This window comes from Pan troglodytes, chromosome 11 (assembly GCF_028858775.2).
Source record: "Pan troglodytes isolate AG18354 chromosome 11, NHGRI_mPanTro3-v2.0_pri, whole genome shotgun sequence".
NCBI classification, from domain to species: domain Eukaryota; kingdom Metazoa; phylum Chordata; class Mammalia; order Primates; family Hominidae; genus Pan; species Pan troglodytes.
Window position 1 is genome coordinate 63,550,700 of NC_072409.2, and position 20,540 is coordinate 63,571,239.

A 20,540-nucleotide genomic window follows, 5' to 3' on the forward strand; every position below is an offset into this window, starting at 1 on the left:
TCAGAAAATCAATTTCAGGTAGGTTAAAGACCTCCATAAGAAAAGTCAAACCTTAGATGTTTAGAAGAATAAAGAAAAATTTCTTAAACAAGATACTGAAAATGCAATCCATAAGAAAACAATTCATTTTCTACATTGAAATGGTAAATTTTCGCTAAAAAAGGCATAATAGACAAAAGCTAAAGAAGCCATAGAGTGAAAAACGATATTTGGAACACAGAGTAGACAGAGGAGTAGTATCCAGAATTAAGAAGACTTTATTCAACTTAATAAGGAAAAAGTCACCGATCTCCATCCCAATAAATCGGAAAGGCTTATAAATAGGTGAAAATATGAAGGGCCAACAAGCATAAAAAGGTACCTACCTCAGTAATAATCAGTGACATACATATTAAAGCAACCTAAAATACTGTTTTGCACATAGTAGGTTGGCGAACAATCTGCAATTTACAAATAGGTCAATACAAATAGTGCTAAGTATTTGGAGAAATGAGAACTTACATTCACTCTGATTGGGTATGTAAATATGAAGAAATATTTGAAAACGTTTAATAAACTTGAAGATTACTTGCTTGAGACTTAGCAATTCCATTAGAGAAATCCTCACACAAATGCAGAAGAAGGCATGCATTATCCATTCCAGCTTTTTTTAAAAGTGAAAAACTAGAAACAACCCAATGCTCATAAATAAGATGCTAGATATACATAATTATGTTGTAGTCATATAATAGAATTCGGTAGTATAAACAAGTATGCTAGTGTTACATAAATCAACATGAATACATTGCTGAAACATTCAGTAAAAAAGTAAATTGCAGAAGTACATATGGAGCAAGATATTATAATATTTATATATATATATATTTTGAGACAGAGTCTTTCTCTTGTCGCTCAGGCTGGAGTGCAGTTGCACAATCTTGGCTCACTGCAACCTCTGCCTTCTGGGTTCAAGCGATTCTCCTCCCTCAGCCTCCTGAGTAGCTGGGATTACAAGTGCCCGCCACCACGCCCAGCTTTTTTGTACTTTTAGTAGAGACAGGGTTTTGCCATTTTGGCCAGGCTGGTCTCGAACTCCTGATCTCAGGCAATCCACCCACCTCAGCCTCCCAAAGTGCTGGGATTACAGGCGTGAGTCACCGTGCCCGGCCTACATAATTTTTTTTAACACACGAAAAATCATGCTGTATTTTGTATGGACATATTCAAGTGTTTATACTATGGGAATAAATGCTTACATGAGGATGATAAACACAAAATCCAGTATTCTGTGGAGAAAGGATTTAAGATGGGGAAGGTATCACAGAGTTTCAATGATATAATATATAATTTCATAGAACTTGATTATGAGTTGAAGGCTGTTCATCACGTTTTTTATTCTAATTTTCTCTATGTTTGAAATATTCCAAACTAAAATTTAAAACTGAAGTGTGATACATGCATGCAGATGGTTAATATTTCCTGCTATTTAATGATTGTTGTGGAAGTTTACTTTTTGGAATGAAGGGATAATATATTACAAATAGCAAGTGTAAAATACTGCATGTATACTTTCATTGATTTTGTTAAAAATATAGGAAAAGAGAAAGATGTGGCAATGTGCTGTAAATAGAATGCTGACAAAACTATGAATTTTTCAAAAAACGTAATACTATAAGTACAGCACTGTATTTAGAGCATAAGCCTAATACAGAGCATATTATTGTGTTTACTTAAGATTATACATTCCCTTCACATCTGTGAACTCATGTAAATGGTAAAGAAATGTTTAAGGGTGGCAAGTATCTGTCATAAAGCTGGTAGAGCTGGTCTAGAGGGAGAGTGAATCCTCAGACTCTCAGACTAGACAACCGAACTGTGAGTTGAAACTGCAGGATATAGAAGTTTTGCATTAATTAAATGAAAACAAAAGCTGGCAACTGAGAATACAGGAAGACAAAAAACTGTAAGTATAAAACCTTAGATGTCTGAGATTATTCATTGATTCATCAAGAAACTCTGCATACATACAAAACACTTTTATTTCATGTTAATGAGTGTTTTCAGGGCCCTAGTCTAAGCCAGGCACTTTAGGTGCCAAGCATAAAAAAAATGACTAAAATATTATCCCTAAGTTGCAAAACTCCTTAGAGTAGACATAAATAATGATAATACAATTATATATATATATGCATTTATATACACAGATACCTGTACATAATGTGTATATATAGTCATAAAGTTACATACACATATTTTAGTTGTTCGAAGACTGGTCATAAATATTCAAGCTTCCTCCTACCCTCCTTACACATATAAATGGGGTATGCATCTGAAAATTGCTTTGCAATAACCTCTTTTTGTAAAACAGACCCTGACATTGATACAGTAGGGCTGGGCTCCTGCCTGAACCCCACCCTTAAGCCTGGAACCTCGGCCCTAAGTGAAAACAACTGACCCCATTTTTCCACCCAAATGTTGCCTTTTTGGCCTGCCCCACCCCTATCCTGTGCCCATAAAAGACTTCAGCTGGCAGAGCAACACAAGCAACTGGGCATCAAGGATACAAGCAGCTGAGTGGCGAGCAGAGAAGCAACTGAGCATCAGAGACAACAGATAAACGTGGCTAACTTCAGACAGTGCAGCTTCGGAGATGGGCGCAGCCGGAGATGGCTGGGTTTAAGGGAAAGATCACCTTCCCATTCCCTTTCCAGCCTTCCTTTCCACTGAAAGCCACCCACCGCTCAATAAAGTCTTCTGCATTAATCACCTTTCAGTTTGTGTGACCTGATTCTTCCTGGATGCCGGACAAGAACCTGGGCGCCAAGAAGACAGAGGCTGCCACTGTGACCTTCCACTGAGCTGATTGACACTTGGCAGTCCCTGGACTGCAGAGCTGAAAGAGCACTGGTTGTAACATGGTTTGACACCGTTGTGGGGCCCACACAGAGCCTGCTCCCTCCAGAGAGGAGTGACTAGCCAGTTCTAGAGTTCATTCACTCTGGTTCCCTCATTCCCTTGCTCGCATGCTTCCTCCTGCAAGGAGTGGCCAGTGGCAGCCTGAGTGAAATGAGCCACTTCAGTTCCTGCTGAAGGGGTTCAAGGGAATTATACCATCTCAACATGATGGATGCTTTTTCTTTGATAAGCATATTTGTATAGCTCTACCAATTTACCTCTTTGCACAGAAGGTCGCTTTTCTAGAGTCTTCATTCCTTGACTCCTCCATGCCAACTTCACCTAGCTTACACTATTTCCTAGCATTCCATACTTGCAGTCCTCATTGGGCCTCAGTGTGCCTCTTACTGTTCTGCCCAGCATTTTGACTTTCATCTATGTGTTTGGCATTGCTAAAGGCTTTTGCCATCTGAGTCGGTGAAAACAGGGTAGTTTAGAAATCCAGCAGATTAGGAAGAGAGTTTAACACATTTGAAAGGCAGAATGTCACCTATTGTCCCAGCAGTACTTAGCTAAGTGACTTAAATGTAAAGTCATTGAACATATACTGGATAATTCATGACCATTTAAAATATTTATTGATTGGCAATCTACTTCACTAGGCCTTTGTGGGTCACAGAATAGTACTGCTTGTAAAGACTTTCGAAAGGTAAAATTGCTATGGGCAGTGAAATGATTTAGAAGATGATATCTCTTGATTTAACAATCGATATAGTTTGAATGTGTGTCTCCTCCAAATCTCATGTTGAAATGTAATCCTCAGTGTTGGAGGTGGAGCCTGGTGGGAGGTGTTTGCGTCATGGGAGCAGATCTCTCATGAATGGCTTGGTGCCATTTACTTGGTGATGATGAGAGCTGGTTGTTGAAAGGAGCTTGCAAGAGAGGGGATTAAGACGGTGGATAGGAGGCAGGACTAGCTTGCAGCTCCCTCTCAGATGGACACACTGGTGTGTGGAGACTCATGTCATGGACTTTTGCTCCAAAAACTACTGCAGGAACATACCAGCAAAGCTAAGAGAATCCACAGACCTTTTGAAGGAACTGGATCACTGCTGGAGGCTGCGTGAGACACTGAAAAGCTGTGAGTCGGCTTGCTTTCTCAACAGGGAGGCTGTGGTCTGGAGCAGGTTCTCAGCCCTGGTAACTGGCTGCCTGGAAATAGACTCAGTGCTGTTGGGGGGCACAGTGGGAGTGAGACTGGCCTTTAGGACTGTGGGCTGTGTCGGAACAGAGTGAGACCTGTGACTACCGGCTTTTCCCAACTTCCCTGGTGACATATATGACTCAGCAGAGGCAGCCATAATTCCCATGGGAATATAACTCCAGCAAGCCCTGCCCAAGGAAAGGCTGAGCTCAGACACACCTATCTCTTCCCCTACCTGGTAGTCTTTCTCTAGCCACCCTGGTAGCTGAAGACAAAAGTCATAATCTGGAGCTCTATGGCTCTGCCCACTGCCTGAGAAACCTGAATACTTAACCAGGTGTTCCTAGGGCAAGTCTGCATCCTCCCTGTAGGACCACAGCTGATATACTCTTGAAAGCGCCACCTCCTGGCTGGAGGCTAACCAACACAAAACCAGTGCACTAAACAAAAACACGACACAAACTCAGAGTCCACTTCACTCCCCTGCTACCTCCATCAGAGCAGGTACTGGTATCCAGGGCTGCAACACCTGAAGACACATCACATCACAGGACTCTTTGCAGATACTCTCCAGTAACAGCCTGGAGCCCAGTAGCTCAACTGGTTGGCTAGAACCAGAAGAGCAAAAAGAATCACTGTAGTTTGGCTCCTAGGAAGCCACATCCCTTGAGGAAGGGGGAGAACACCACATAGAGGGAGCATCCTGTGGGACAAAAGAATCTGAACAGCAGCCCTTGAATCCCAGATCTTCCCTCTGACATATCCTACCCCAGACTATGAGAAGGAACCAGAAAAACAATTCTGGTAATATGACAAAACAAGGTTCTTTAATACACCCCCAAGAGATCATACCAGCTCACCAGCAATGGATCCCAACCAAGATGAAATCTCTGAATTGCCAGAGAAAGAATCAAGGAAGCACCAGAGAAAGGCAAAGTCGAACTTAAAGAAATAAAAAGCATGATACAGGATATGAAAGGAAAAATCTTCACTGAAATAGTATAAATAAAAACAACCATAACTTCTGGTCAAGGAGACACTTCGAGAAATGCAAAATGCACTGGAAAACCTCAGAAATAGAACCAAACAAGCAGAAGAACCTCAGAGCTCGAACATAAGGCTTTTGAATTAACCAAATCCATCAAAGACAAAGAAAAAAGAATTTTAAAAAATGAACAAAGCCTCCAGGAATTTTGGGACTATGTTAAATGTCCAAACCTAAGAATAATTGGTGTTCCTGAGGAAGATGAGATGTCCAAAAGTCTGGAAAACATATTTAAGGGGATAACCAAGGAAAACTTTCCCAGCCTTGCTAGAGATCTAAACATCCAAATACAAGAAGCTCCAAGAACACCTGGGAAACTAATCACAAAAAGATCATTGCTTAGGCACATAGTCATCAGGCTATCTAAAGTCAAGATAAAGGAAAGAATCTTAAGAGCTGTGAGGCAAAAGTATCAGGTAACCTAAAAAGAAAAATCTATCAGATTAACAGCAAATTTCTCAGCAGAAACCCTAAAAGATAGAAGGGACTGTGGTCCTCTTTTTAGCCTCCTTAAACAAAACAATTATCAGCCATGAATTTTGTATACAGTGAAACTAAACTTCGTAAATGAAGGAAAGATACAGTCTTTTTCTAGAAAAACAAATACTGAGAAAATGTGCCACTACAAGAACTGTTAAAAGGAGCTCTAAATCTTGAAACAAATCCTCAAAATACATCAAAATAGAACCTCCTCAAGGCATAAATCTCATAGGACCTATATAACAGTGATGCAGTGAGAAAAACCAAGGTATTCCGGCAGCAAATAATATGATGAATAGAATAGTACTTCACATCTCAATACCAACTCTGAATGTAAATGGCCTAAATGCTCCACTTAAAAGATACAGAACCGCAGAATGGATAAGAATTCACCAATTAAGTTTCTGCTGTCTTCAGAAGACTCACCTAACACATAAAGGACTCACATAAACTTAAGGTAAACGGGTGGAAAGAGATATTCCATGCAAATGGACAGCAAAAGTGAGCAGGAGTAGCTATTCTTAGACAAAACAAACTTTAAAGCAACAGCAGTTAAAAAGACAAAGAGGGACATTATATAATGATAAAAGGACTAGTCCAACAGAAAAATATCACAATTCTAAATATATACGCACTTAATACAGGAGCTCCCAAATTTATACAACAATTACTACTAGACCGAAGAGATGAAATAGATGGCAACACAATAATAGTGGGGGACTTCAATACTCCACTGACAGCACTAGACAGGTCATTAAGATAGAAAGTCAATAAAGAAACAATGGAATTAAACTATATCCTAGAACAAATGGACTTAACAGATACTTATAGAACATTCTACCCAACAACTGCAGAATATACATTCTATTCACCAGCACATGGAACATTCTGTAAGATAGACCATATGGTAGGCCACAAAACTAGTCTCAGTAAATTTAAGAAGATCAAAATTATATCAAGTATTCTCTTAGACCACAGTAAAATAAAATTGGAAATCAATTCCAAAAGGAATCCTCAATGCCATACAAGTATATGGAAATTAAATAACCTGCTCCTAAATGACCATTGGGTCAACAACAAAATCAAGATGGAAATTAAAAAATTGTTTGAACTGAATGATGGTAGTGACACCACCTATCAAAACCTCCATGATACAGCAAAAGTGGTGTTAACAGGAAAGTTCATAGCATTAAATGCCTACATCAGAAAGTCTGAAAAAGCACAAATAGACAATCTAAGGTCACACCTCACAGAACTGGAGAAAGAAGAACAATCCAAACCCAAACCCAGAAGAAGAAAAGAAACAACAAAGATCAGAGCAGGACTAAATTAAATTGAAACAACAACAAAATAAAATACAAAAGACAAACAAAACAAAAAGCTGGTTCTTTGAAAAGATAAATAAAATTGATTTACCATTAGCAAGATTAACCAAGAAAAGAAGAGAGATGATCCAAATAAGCTCAATTAGAAAGGAAATGGGAGATATTACAACTAATACCACAGAAATACAAAAGATTATTCAAGACTACTATGAACACCTTTATGCACATAAACTAGAAAACTTAGAGGAGATGAATAAGTTCCTGGAAATTTACAACCCTCCTAGATTAAACCAGGAAGATATAGAATCTCCGAGCAGACGAATAACAAGCATTAAGATTGGAATGGTAATAAAAAAATTGCCAACAAATAAAGTGCAGGACCAGATGGATTCACAGCTGAATTCTATCAGACACTCAAAGAGGAATTGGTACAAATCCTATTGATACTATTCCAGAAGACAGAGAAAAAGGGAATCCTTCCTAAATCATTCTATGAAACCAGTATCATCCTAATACCAAAACCAGGAAAGGACATAACAAAATAAGAAAACTACAGGCCAATATCCATGATTATAATAGATGCAAAAATCCTCAACAAAATGCTAACAAACCAAATCCAACAGCATATCAAAAAGATAATCAACCATGATCAAATGGGTTTCATACCAGAGCTGCAGGGAAAATTTAACATAGGTAAATCAATAAATGAGATACACCACAGAAACAGAATTAAAAACAAAAATCACATGATCATCTCAATAGACACAAACAATCATTTGACAAAATCCAGCATCCCTTTATGACTAACACCCTCAGCAAAATTGGCATAGAAGTGACATATCTTGAGGTCATAAAAGTCATCTATGACAAACCCACAGCCAACATTATACTGAATGGGGAAATGTTGAAAGCATTCCCCCTTAGAACTGGAACAAGACAAGGATGCCCATTGTCACCACTTCTATTCGACATAGTGCTGAGGTCCTAGCCAGAGCAATCAGACAAGAGAAAGAAAAAAATGGGCATCCAAATTGGTAAAGAGAAGTCAAACTGTTGCTGTTTGCTGATTATATGATCATATACCTATAAAGCCCTAAAGACTCATCTGAAAAGCTCCTAGAACTGGTAAATGAATTTAGCAAAGTTTCAGGATACAAAATTAATGTACACAAATCAGTAGTTCTGCTATACACCAAGAGCAACCAAGCTGAGAGTCAAATCAAGAACTCAACCCCTTTTCGCAATAGCTGCACAAAAAATAAAATACTTAGGAATATACCCAACCAAGGATGTGAAAGACATCTACAAGGAAAACTATGAAACACTACTGAAAGAAATCATAGACGACACAAACAAATGGAAACACATCTCATGCTCATGGATGGGTAGAATCGATATTGCAAAAATGACCATAGTGCCAAAAGCAATCTACAAATTCAATACAATCCCTATCAAAATATCAATATCATTCCTCACAGAACTAGAAAAAAGCATCGTAAAATTCATATGGAACCAAAAAAGAGCCCGCATAGCCAAAGCAAGACTAAGCAAAAAGAACAAATCTGGAGACATCACATTACCCGACTTCAAACTACACTATAAGGCCATAGGCACCAAATAGCATAGTACTGGTGTAAAAATAGGCACACAGACCAATATAATAGAATAGAGAACCCAGAAATAAACCCAAATACTTATATTCAACAGGACTTCGACAAAGCAAACAAAAACATAAAGTGGGAAATGGACACCCTATTCAACAAATGCTGCTGGGATAATTGGCAAGCCACATGTAGAAGAATGAAACTGGATCCTCATTTCTCACTCTATTCAAAAATCAAGATGGATCAAAGACTTATATCTAAGACCTGAAGCCATAATGATTCTAGAAGATGAGGTTGGAAAAAAACCTTCTGGACATTGGCTTAGGCAAAGACTTCATGACCAAGAACCCAAAAGCAAATGCAACTAAAAGAAAAATAAATAGATGGGACTTAATTAAACTAAAAAGCTCTGTACAGCAAAAGAAATAATCAGCAGATTTAACAGACAACCCACAGAGTGGGAGAAAATCTTCACAATCTATACACCTGACAAAGGACTAATATCCAGAATCTACAAAGAACTCAAACCAATCAGCAAGAAAAAACAAACAATCCCATCAAAAAGTGGGCTAAAAAACATGAATAGACAATTCTCAAAAGAAGATATGGAAAAATTTTCAACATCACTAATTATCAGAGAAATGCAAATCAAAACCACAATGTAATACCACTTCACTCCTGCAAGAATGGCCATAATTAAAAAATCAAAAAATGATAGCTGTTAGTGGGGATGCAGTGAAAAGGGAACACTTTTATACTGTTGGTGGGAATGTAAACTAGTACAACCATCATGGAAAACGGTGTGGAGGTTCCTTAAAGAACTAAAAGTAGATCTACCATTTGATCCAGCAATCCCACTACTGAGTATCTACCCAGAGGGAAGGAAGTAATTATATGAAAAAGATATTGCACACACATGTTTACAACAGCACAATTTGCAATTGCAAAAACATGGAACTAGCCCAAATGCCAATCAATCAATGAGCGGATAAAGAAAATGTGATACACAGACAGACACCACACACAAACACACACACACACACACATACACACACCATGGAATACTACTCAGCCATAGAAAGGAATGAAATAATGACATTTGCAGCCACCTGGATGGAATTGGAAGCTTATTCTAAATGAAATAAATCAGGAATGGAAAATCAAACATCATATGTTCCCACTCATCTGTGGGAGCTAAGCTATGAGGAAGCAAAGGCATAAGAATGATACATTGGACTTTGGGGACTCAGGGGGAAAAGTTGGGGGTGGCGAGGGATAACAGACTACATGTTGGGTACAGTGTACGCTGCTCAGGTGATGAGTGCACCAAAATCTCAGAAATCACCACTAAAGAACTTATTCATGTAACCAAACACCACCTGTCCCCCCAAAACCTGTTGAGATAGAAAATAAATAAATCAAAAATAAATAAATAAAAATACACATTAAAAAAAAAAAAAAGAGGAGCTTGCCACCTCCTCCTTGCTCTCTCTTGCTGTCTCTCGTCATGTGATGCACCAGCTTCCCTTTCGCCTTCAGCCATGATTGTAAGCTTCCTGAGACCCTCACCAGGAGGAGAGGCAGATGCCATGCTTTCTGTACACCCTGCAGAACTGTGAGCCAATTAAATCTCTTTTATTTACAAATTAAATAAAAGAGTTTTGTAGTCTTAGATATTCCTTTATAGCAATGCAAACAGACTAATACAGCAATATTCTTAGTTTACATAATGGAATCAAGTACATGAAAACAATTATTTGAAGCAGGTATAATATTAGCCTTTGGCTTTGAGATAAGAACCAAAGATGTTGTTTTTCCTAGGCTATTGGACAACATATATATGAAGTCCATTATCCTATAAATAGAAAGTTGCTGTTTGCATTTTAGTTATAAATTTTTATAAATGATTTCCTCTAAGGAAAATTAACTTGCTCACTTCTCCTACTTATTGCTTCCAGCTCTGTACTACACACACACACACCTGTGTTGGGAATCTTTTTATTAAAATATAACATACATACAGAAAAGCATACAAAACATAACTATATAGCTTGATGAATTTTTACAAGCTGAGAACTACCAGCATCCCAGAACCCCCTGTCCTCTGATTCCCCTTACAGTCTCTGGTTTCTGTGCTCCAAAGACAGCCGTTATCCTGACCTCCAATGCCCATAGTTTAGCTTGTTTTTTAATTGTATATAAAGGGAAGTAAACAACACATGCTGTTTGTGCCTGACTTCTTTTGTGCCACACTGCATTTGAAGATTCGTCCATGTTGTGTTTGCAAGACCTGTTTCCATGTTGCATAGTTGCACTTCATTTATTCTCATTGTTGTAGAGTGTTCCGTTAGGTGAATACAGCAGTTTATGAGTTTGTTCTGCTACTAGTAATCACTTAGTTTCTAGTTTGGTTCTGTTATGAATAGTGCTGCTTGGGCATTCTTGTGCACATTCTTTGGTGAACATTCTTTGGTACACATTTCTGTTGACCATATAAACCTAAGACTGGAACCGCTGAGTCACAAACATTCATTTGTTTAATTTTTGAACTGCCAGCTAGTTTTTCAGCATTGTTGTACCAATTTACACTCCTACCAGTGCCATAAAACAGCTCTCTGGTTGTTCCACACCTTCTTCAACATGTGATATTTTCTGTCTTTCTCATTTTAGCCACTTTGATGGAAAACATATCCTTATTAAAGACACAGATCATGAAAAACATCCCTGACCTGATACCTTAAGTGAACTCGATTTTGGCAATGTTAGCTAGTTTATTCTTTCTTAATGACATGCATCTGGGACAGATTGAGTGCATTCATCCACTGAAGTCCTTCAAAAGTTAATGATCTCCCATTCTTCCCCACCTCCTACCAAATACAAATGATATTAGCTCACAGTTACCATGGCCCCCTGAGAAAGCTGTTTTACCAGTACTTCTTTTTTATAGTTTCTTTCAGTAGGGATGCTGTGGGATTTTCTCCATTAATCAGATCAAACCCTACATTTAAAATACATTTCAGTTATTACAATGTCTACATTTTGTTCATAATTTAAGAGTCATCTAAGAGTAGTGACTTATGTTTATCTTGTGGCATGCCACTTTTATGTTTTCCAGAATCTTATTTTTCATTGCCATGATTGGACTGAAAAACAGGATGTTTTTTTCTATCGACTCACATTTCTAAAATTCCTTCTTGGTCAAAAGTGCAAGTCTGTTGACCCTTTCAACTTTTGTTTGAAAGGGACATTTTTGAGTTCTTATTAATTATTTTTCATTGCCTTTGTGTTTCTTTTGCTCTGTTTTACTCTGTATCTTTTCGAATGAGTACCATTCTGCTTTTTATCTACTTATTTTTAAAATAAAGAATTGGGGTGATTTTTCATGCTTTTCTAGAAGTATCATTTCATTAGAAAGATATTTCTAGACAATAAAAGCTTGAGTGCTAATTGTAAAATAGTTTTATTGATAAAATTTGTAATTTCTCTTTCTGTTGCTTATACAGTTTGATAATCCTATGAATTCTACAGAAGGAATTCACATGTAATGATCCTTTAATAACTAGTGCCTGAGAAAAATAAACTTATTCTACAATTAATTTAATTTTCAACACTTTAAATATCTTTAAATTTGTTTCTTCGTTTTGTTTCTGGTATCTTTTGCCTTGCAGAAATATGTAACTTTAAAAGAGCCAAATATATCTAGCTTTTCCTTTATGGTTTCTGTGATTTCTGTCATACTTGGGAATATCTTTCCCATCTCAAATTTACACAAATAACCTTCTAAATTTTCTTTCAATATTTTTCTTAGAGCAAGGATTCATTTTTCTTCTACATGGATAATCAAACATACAAGCATCGTTTATGAAATTAGACATTCTCACTAAGTTCAATTAAAATCCTATAACTACTAAATCTTTCTATGGATGCTCAGGCATATTTGACTAATGTATTTACCTATTCCTGTGCTAAAATTATACACTTACCTTTGATTACAGTTACTCCATAGTTATTTTAGTATCTGGAAGCCTCCTACTTCGCCTTCTTGTTATTATTCAGTATTCATAAATTTCTTGACTATTTCTAGAGATATATTTTTCCACATACATTCTAGAATCACTTTATATTGTTCAACAGAAAAGCTTATTAAGATTGTAATTTAAGTTGCATAACATTTCTATAATAATATTAGAAGTAGTGACATTTCTATAATAGTAGTATCATTAGGAATATTTTATGTACTTCATTTGGATTTTATAAATTAACTTTTATATAAATCTTATGCTACTCTTGCTATATTTAAGTCTAAGAATTTTCATGTTTAGTCCCTATTATAGATGAATCTTTCTTTTTTTTCTTTTGCTTCAACCTTGCTATTGACAGAGAAAAAGTTACTGATTTTCTTAAGGTATACAAAGTTAATTCTAAGGCTTTTCAAGAGCTACTGGAAAGAGACGGAGACATCTTTATTCCTGGAACAGAGATTTTGGCAAACATCTTGTCATGAGGAATCTAAGAATCACTCAACATGAAGGAAAGTAGAATCTAAGGATGGAGATATGGCAGGTTCTGGAGCTATTATTCGAACTCCTAGAATAAGCCATATTTGAAACCATTACCAGTTATCCTTTACATTATTCCCTATGTTCATTTAATTTACGTAGGTTTAGGCCAGGAACAGTGGCTCATGCTTGTAATCCCAGCACTTTGGGAGGCTGAGGTGGGCAGATCACCTGAGGTCAGGAGTTCGAGACCGGCCTGGCAAACATGGTGAAACCCCATCTCTACAAAAAAAAAAAAAATTAGCTGGTTGTGGCGGTGTGTGCCTATAATCCCAGCTACTCAGGAGGCTGAGGCAGGAGAATCACTTGAACCTGGAAGGCAGAGATTGCAGTGAGCCGAGATCATACCATTGCACTCCAGCCTGGGCAACAAGAGCAAAACTCCATCTCAAAGAAAAAAAAAAAAATTAAGTTGGTTTAAATAGGTCTTATTCTTCATTGTTTACCAAATAAGATGGTGTGGAAATTTGAATTTTGGCTTCCCCAGATAATTCTTATGCTAGTAATCTTCAGAAAAAATACCAGGATCAATACACTCTATTACTATCATGAAGATATAATGAAAAATAATTTAATGGTATAGAGTTGGCCATAGGAGAGTTGCTTCAATGTTATCACAGATGCATAGGATAAAGCTGGAATTGCTTCATTAAAGAGCTGAATTTTAATAGTTACTGATATAATAAAAGTATAGAAGCCTCTAAATACAAAACTATAAAAATGAAATGAAGTAATTCTGTGAAAGGAAGATGAAGAACATTTATTCTATTGCTTGTGAAATATAAATATATCAAATTTATATTATATATCAAATTTACATAATATGGATTTGATATATTTATATTTCTCTTCCAATGGAGAACTTAGAAATTCACTAGGCAATCATTACTTTATTCAAGGCAATTTTATGAATTAAACAAGATGCTAATTATACTATCAATAGCATAACTGTGCTTTTTGACTCAAAGAAAATATAACTTGAACCCACAATGATGTGAAGTTTCTTCTATATAGATCTTTGTTTATCCTGCTGATTTGTTTCCTCATTATTGGCTTCTTAAGAAATCGTTGCTCAACTCTGATTTTGTGTTTCAGCTTTAAAGTCACATTGAGACCAATGAACATCTTTCAAGTATTTGATTATATTTGTGATTATATGTAGGGAACTTCTTTTCTTCCTGTTGAAAAATGATTGGGACTCAAATAACAGTAGTACTGACCATGTATCACTCAGTGTGCCATAACATAAATTCTGCATCATTGGTCAATTCATTTATTCAATCTTTTATTTCACTCCACACCCGTATGGGGTGACTATGATGCAGACATGTTTATATACACAGCAGAAACATCACTGGAAAAAAACAGACAAAAGTTCTTGCTCTCATGGAACTTAGATTCTGACAAGGAAAGATATCAAATAAACCTTAAACAAATATAAATACACTACAGATATATAAATTATGTAAAGTGGTGGTAAGTGCTGTGAAGTAATGTGAAGTAGAGTAGGGGGGATAGAGAATGATAGTGGAGAAGGGGAAGGATGCTCTTTCATATGAGAGTCAGGAAAATCTCTGATAAGGTGACATCTATTCATGGAGTTGTAGTGAAGGAGAAATCAAAATGGATATCTAAGGGAAACACCTTCCAGGCAAGTAAGACCCTGAGACAAGAATATTCTAAGTATATTCAAGGAATAGCAAGAAGGTCTAAAGGGCAGGATATGATATTCATTTTAAAAGTTTGCTCTGTTTGCATATGAGAATAGATTGTAGAAAGGCAAGTGTAAAAGGCTATTACACACTTGCAAGATGTTTACTGAGAGATGACATTCAGTTTAGTTTGCTGGCATGGATCAGGATTTAGAAAAGAGAATGAACCTGGAGGGACAATTTGAAGATATTCAGAATGACTCTGCAGATTTTTCTTGAGTAGCTAGAACTATATGAAGATCAGGTGTGTGTGTGGGTGTGGGTGTTTGCGTGTGTGTGTGTGTGTGTGAGAGTGTGTGTTGAAAAGGGGTAGACTAAAATAAATCAAAGTCCAGTTTCAGATAGCAGAAATTTAAGATGGCAACTTGACAGTAGATGTAAGCCAAAAAATGTATAAGTCAGGTGTATCCAGGAGATGTTGGGACTAAAGATATAATCTTAGGAATTTTTTAAGCATATAGTTGGTATTTAAATACTTGGAATCAGATGAAGTCACCTACACAAGGAGTACAGGTGGAGAAGAGTTTATGAAAATAAAGAGAAATCAGCAAAGGGGACAGCAAATAATTTTTTTTCCAAAAAGAAAGGGAGTCATTAGCTATATCAAAAGCTGTTAATAACTGAAGCAAGATGATTATGGAGAAATGACAATGAATTTTTCAGTGTAGAAGTCATTAATGGCCTTGACAAGATCAGTGTATGAAAAAATTTTGTGTTTCAGTGGGCAACTAAACATAGTCTGACAACTCTTTTAGGGTATCAAATTCTACCCCTGCTCATTGTCTTTGAGCTGTTTTGCAAATCTTTGTAAGTGGTAGGTAACTGATAAACAAATTCTGACTTGTCTGGTAGTGACATTAATTGACTTTCTGTGTCCAGTTTGGTAGTGATCTAAATGAATGTGGAAAAATCAGTTTTGTCTGCATTTCCAATTAATTTCAACATTCTGTGCTCTAGATAAATTAGCGCTGTTTGACTTTTCCTTTGAATCAGTTATAACATCTCCGTGGCTCCCTCATATTATGTAAGTAAAATTATTTAACACATGTTCATTTTCATATCTGAATGAGGGTTATGATTTCACCTTTTTCTGAAAATTATCTTTTTAGCATTAACTTTGGTGTGGTGATGTAGGCAAAAGACTGGCTCAGAGGTACTTGACAGAAAATGGAAAATGGGGTCAAAATGGTTGATTTGATATTCAGAAAAACCTTTTTTGGTAAAGCACATTGAAAAATCTCAACACAATTTAACAATTTTTAAAATTATGGTAGGAAAGTAAAAATAAGGGAATCTAGAAGCTTGATATAAGAAGGCAATCCAGGCCTGGCGCGGTGGCTCATGCCTGCAATCTCAGAACTTTGGGAGGCGGAGGTGGACGGATCACTTGAGGCTAGGAGTTTGAGATCAGCCTGGCCAACATGGCAAAACCCTGTCTCTACTAAAAATACAATTATTAGCCAGGTGTGGTGGTGCACGCCTATAATCTCAGCTACTTGGGAGGCTGAGGCACAAGAATCGCTTGAACCGGGAGGCGGAGGTTGCAGTGAGCAGACTGCACCACTGCATTCCAGCCTGGGCGATAGAATGACACTCTTTCACAAAAATAAATAAATAAATAAATAAATAAATAAATAAATAAGAAGGCAATCCAGAGGGGTGAGTGAGTACTGGATCTGCTAATGTGAGGGGTCATGAGCTCTTGGGACAGGAAACAAAGCTTGAGACTAGAGCTCTGGTAGGATCCACAGCATAATGCCGGGAGCAGCAAAATCTCAAGGGAAAAACCTGACTTTGCTTTAAAATGGAGATGTCTGAAATACTTGTCTGTCCTGAACTTAGCTCTAGATAAGCCAGAATAAAAGAACAATTATCTGCTGAGAATTTCTAACCACAAGGTGGCACACACCTTGTTTGTTGAAGAACTGAGGTACAGCAAGGTGTGGCTAGAACACTGAACCAAAGGAATTGTGGTATGACCTTAGTTAGGTCTTGGCTGTCATCTCCTTGTTACCCTAACATAAAAGGTTGTGAACAATAACTTCTCTATGTCACTGGATAATTCAGCCATGAGGCTCTCTCTTGATTCACATCATAAAAGCCCAAACATTATTCTTTTGTTGCCATGCACACTTGCAGGTACAAGGATGTTAAAATCTACGCACCCCTCCCTAATTCTTATCTTGCAAAAATTTGCCTGTTACATAATAATGATAGTTCCTTGAGTTTTCATCAAGTATTATGTTTACCCAGAAAAGAACAGTATTTTAAAAAGGTATTCTTATACAATTCTCACCACTTCTTGCATTTTTTATTTTCTTTGGGACAAAAATGTTATTTGCCTTTGTTGGCATGGACAGTTAGTTACATTTTTAAAGGGAAAATCTCAGAATGAGAAACTAAACTTGAACTAAAATAAATATAAGTCTTAGTAAAAAAAATCTGAGAAATCAAATGTAATTATTTAAAGTAAGCTTAGATCTTTTTTTGAGCTCAAATCCCGTGATAATTCAATCTGAATTTATTTTGGTGCTGTCTCACTCACACCCACCTTATGAAAACCGAAGCATTTGGGGGTCTTTTACTCATCCGGTTACCACTGAGATGCCTTGTCTAAACTTACAAGGGCTACTGAAATCTGAGAGCCTTGGGTTTTAGTGCCATCTGGAAGCCCAGTAAACTTTGCAAAGGCTGTGAAACTCAGCCTAAACTCCAGCCCCTCAGGCATACTAGGCAGCCACACCCCTCCCACTTAACCCAAAACTCCGCTCACCTCCTGCAATGCTGTGAAGGAGAAAGCTGTAGGTTCCCTGGGAGTCTGCAGATCTCTCTTCCCATCCTGGACTTCTGGGGCATGCCTCCCCTCCCACCTTCTCTTTTCCACAAGGCACATGTCTCCCTTTCCCCTATCTGGCATAATTCCCTCAAGGAGTGCCAGGAAGGCAGATCATCTGCTGGATAATTAGCCTTTCTGTCCTACAGCACAAACCTCCTGTGAGGTTGAAAGAATGAAGGAGCTGGCTGCCTTCTTTAAGTGGACATGAATCTAAAAAAGATCCATGAAGCACAAAACACAAATTCTGTCTCGATTAGCTATGCTGATTCACAGCTTGTAGCCTCTCCTCATAACCTGAAATACCTGATAAAGGAGGGCACGCTCCATCAAAACATACTGTCCAATTTGTGAGTGGTTGAAGGAGTGCCCCAAACCTCCATCGGCGGTCTGGCCTTTATAATCTTACACTCAACAGTGTTTTATTCCTGAAATCTAAAGTTGAAGGAGAAAAATTACAAATGTCATCACTCATTTACTTAAAAATTATCTCCTTCTGTATATGCAGATGCTTCTTATTCTCTTGCAATCTTTCCAAGCCCTTTGCACTAGCTGTATTCTTTAGCACATTAAAGAAATACAATCATTTCTTGACTCTCATGGGCAGATAAGATGGAAATGGCAAGATACTGCTGGGAATAATAGGCAGAGGAATGTTGCTTTTGATAAGAAACCAATAGAACTATACCTACTTTCTTTTTCTTTTCTTTTCTTTTCTTTTTTTTGAGACGGAGTCTCACTCTGTCGCCCAGGCTGGATGCAGTGGCGCGATCTCGGCTCACTGCAAGCTCCGCCTCCTGGGTTCACGGCATTCTCCCGCCTCAGCCTCCAGAGTAGCTGGCACTACAGGCGTGTGCCACCACGCCCGGCTAATTTTTTTTTTTTGTATTTTTAGTAGAGGCAGGGTTTCACCGTGTTAACAGGATGGTCTCGATTTCCCGACCTCGTGATCTGCCGGCCTCGGCCTCCCAAAGTGCTGGGATTATAGGCGTGAGCCACCGCGCCCGGCCGAGCTATACCTACATTTTATACATGTCTTCAATGACACATTTATGATTAAACTAAAGATGTTGGAATGAAAATGACAAGTGATCATTTCTCAACATACAAGAAAGTCTATCTCAGTGTATCCATGGGCCAGGAAGAGAATACACTTTAATAAATGTGTTTTTTTGGGGACTAGCCCAGGCTGAGAAAGGAAAAGTCTCTGGTAGTTCCATCAGGTCTTAGTTTCCTGGGTATACATAACTCTGTATTATTTGGCTGAGAAATTAAAGGATTTTCCTTCAGTGTATTCTTAAATCATATTATACTGACATTTTATTATTCTCATGTTTTCTTTCATTATGAGAAAATTGTTGGGGAGGTGAGCATTTGCAAACCTCTTTTTATATTGCGTTTATTATGTGGAACTGGGAATCTCTGAAACTCCTTTTACTTCGTACTAAGTGGCTATGGAAAACATCTTTCGAGAATGAAGGACAAATTCTCAGAGGAAAAATACTGAATAAAAGGTTTCAACTCTTGCTGGCATTACAGTATTTCCTCACAAGGGGAGTGCATTTCAAATAGTCTCTTTTTTGTGTAATACAGAGGAAAGTATAATTTATTCTAAAGTTGGCATCACTACAAAAGGTCAGTCAATGCTCAACTTCTGGTATTTGATTGGTTGTGAGGGGTTTTGTTTTGTTTTGTTTCTGTATGTGGAGAGGAAAGGGACCAAGCCAGCCTTTCTGGATTTTGGAACTGATATACTCTAGCACCACCTACTGGGAAAGGGTTTATAGTGCCCTAAATTACAAGAAACCCAAACTCAAAATCTTCTGATGCTTTCTCTCAAAACTTGTATTTATTTTTCTTCTTTTCCTATTCTTTTATTTTCTGTTGATTTTCTATTCATTTTTGTTTGTTTCCCTTTCTCTGGTATAAATACTCCAGCTTTCTCAATGTAATTCTCATACACAACTCTAAAACAACTCCCTAAAACAACTGCTTTTATGGCACGTGGAAAGGTTGGAGATGAGAAAAAATCAAGTCTATTTTAGGTCATATGTCTTCACCGCAAATGATGATTCATGGATATTAAATTCATAATCCATTATCTTACATGTTAAATATTAATACTTAATATTAATATTTAATATTCTCAAGGCAAGAATCCATTGAATCATAATTCTTCCACTAACTAGCTATGAGGCTGTATAACCTCCCTAAGTCTTTATTTGCTCACTTGATAAAAAAGCAATGCTAATAATACATGTTGGATAGGAATGCTTTGAGAATTAAATGATATGTGATGTATGCAAACTTCAGCAGAGCACCTTTCGTGCAATGCACAATAAAAGTTTTCCATTATAATTACCCTTCTGAGGACAAAGTTCGTGTTTTCATTCATCTCTGTAGCTTCAGAGTGCATAATAGAGGGTTTACATATTTCCTTCTATGTCTTAGTATATACTAGAAAATTAATTGTGTAGAGTACAGTAGAAGAAAAAAACATTATTGCCATGACTATGAGCTAGCTACTCTGCTAAGCACTTTGTAGGTGTCATTTCATTCACTAGATAGATACAGAATCTTGATTTTTTCCATTCTCAGTGTATTAGTCTGTTTTCACAGTGCTATAAAGATACTACCTGAGACTGGGTAATTTTTAAAGAAAAGAGGTTTAACTGACCCACAGTTCCACATGGTTAGAGAGGCCTCAGGAAACTTACAATCATGGCATAAGGCGAAGAAGAAGCAAGTACCTTCTTCACAAGGTGGCAGGAGAGAGAGAGAGAGAGAGATCAGGGGAAAGTGCCTCTTTTAAACCATCTCACCGGCTCTTGTGAGAACTCCCTTACTATCACAGGAAGAGCAGGGGGAAACTGCTCCCATGATATAATCACCTCCCACCAGGTC

The 20,540-nt window shown here is 37.4% G+C and overlaps 1 protein-coding gene across 2 annotated transcripts in view; it reads right to left on the bottom strand.

Annotated features, from left to right (window-relative positions):
* Positions 1–17,711, bottom strand: part of ALDH1A1 (aldehyde dehydrogenase 1 family member A1) — a 179,256-nt gene extending 161,545 nt beyond the window's left edge. The window contains exon 1 of one of the 2 annotated variants that reach the window (XM_016960315.2): positions 17,577–17,711. In XM_016960315.2, the coding sequence (XP_016815804.1) occupies positions 17,577–17,696 (120 nt within the window). In that variant the 5' untranslated portion in view covers positions 17,697–17,711. The remainder of the gene's footprint in view (positions 1–17,576) is intronic. The other variant, XM_016960316.3, reaches the window with a different exon arrangement.
* Between the last annotated feature and the right edge of the window lie 2,829 nt (positions 17,712–20,540).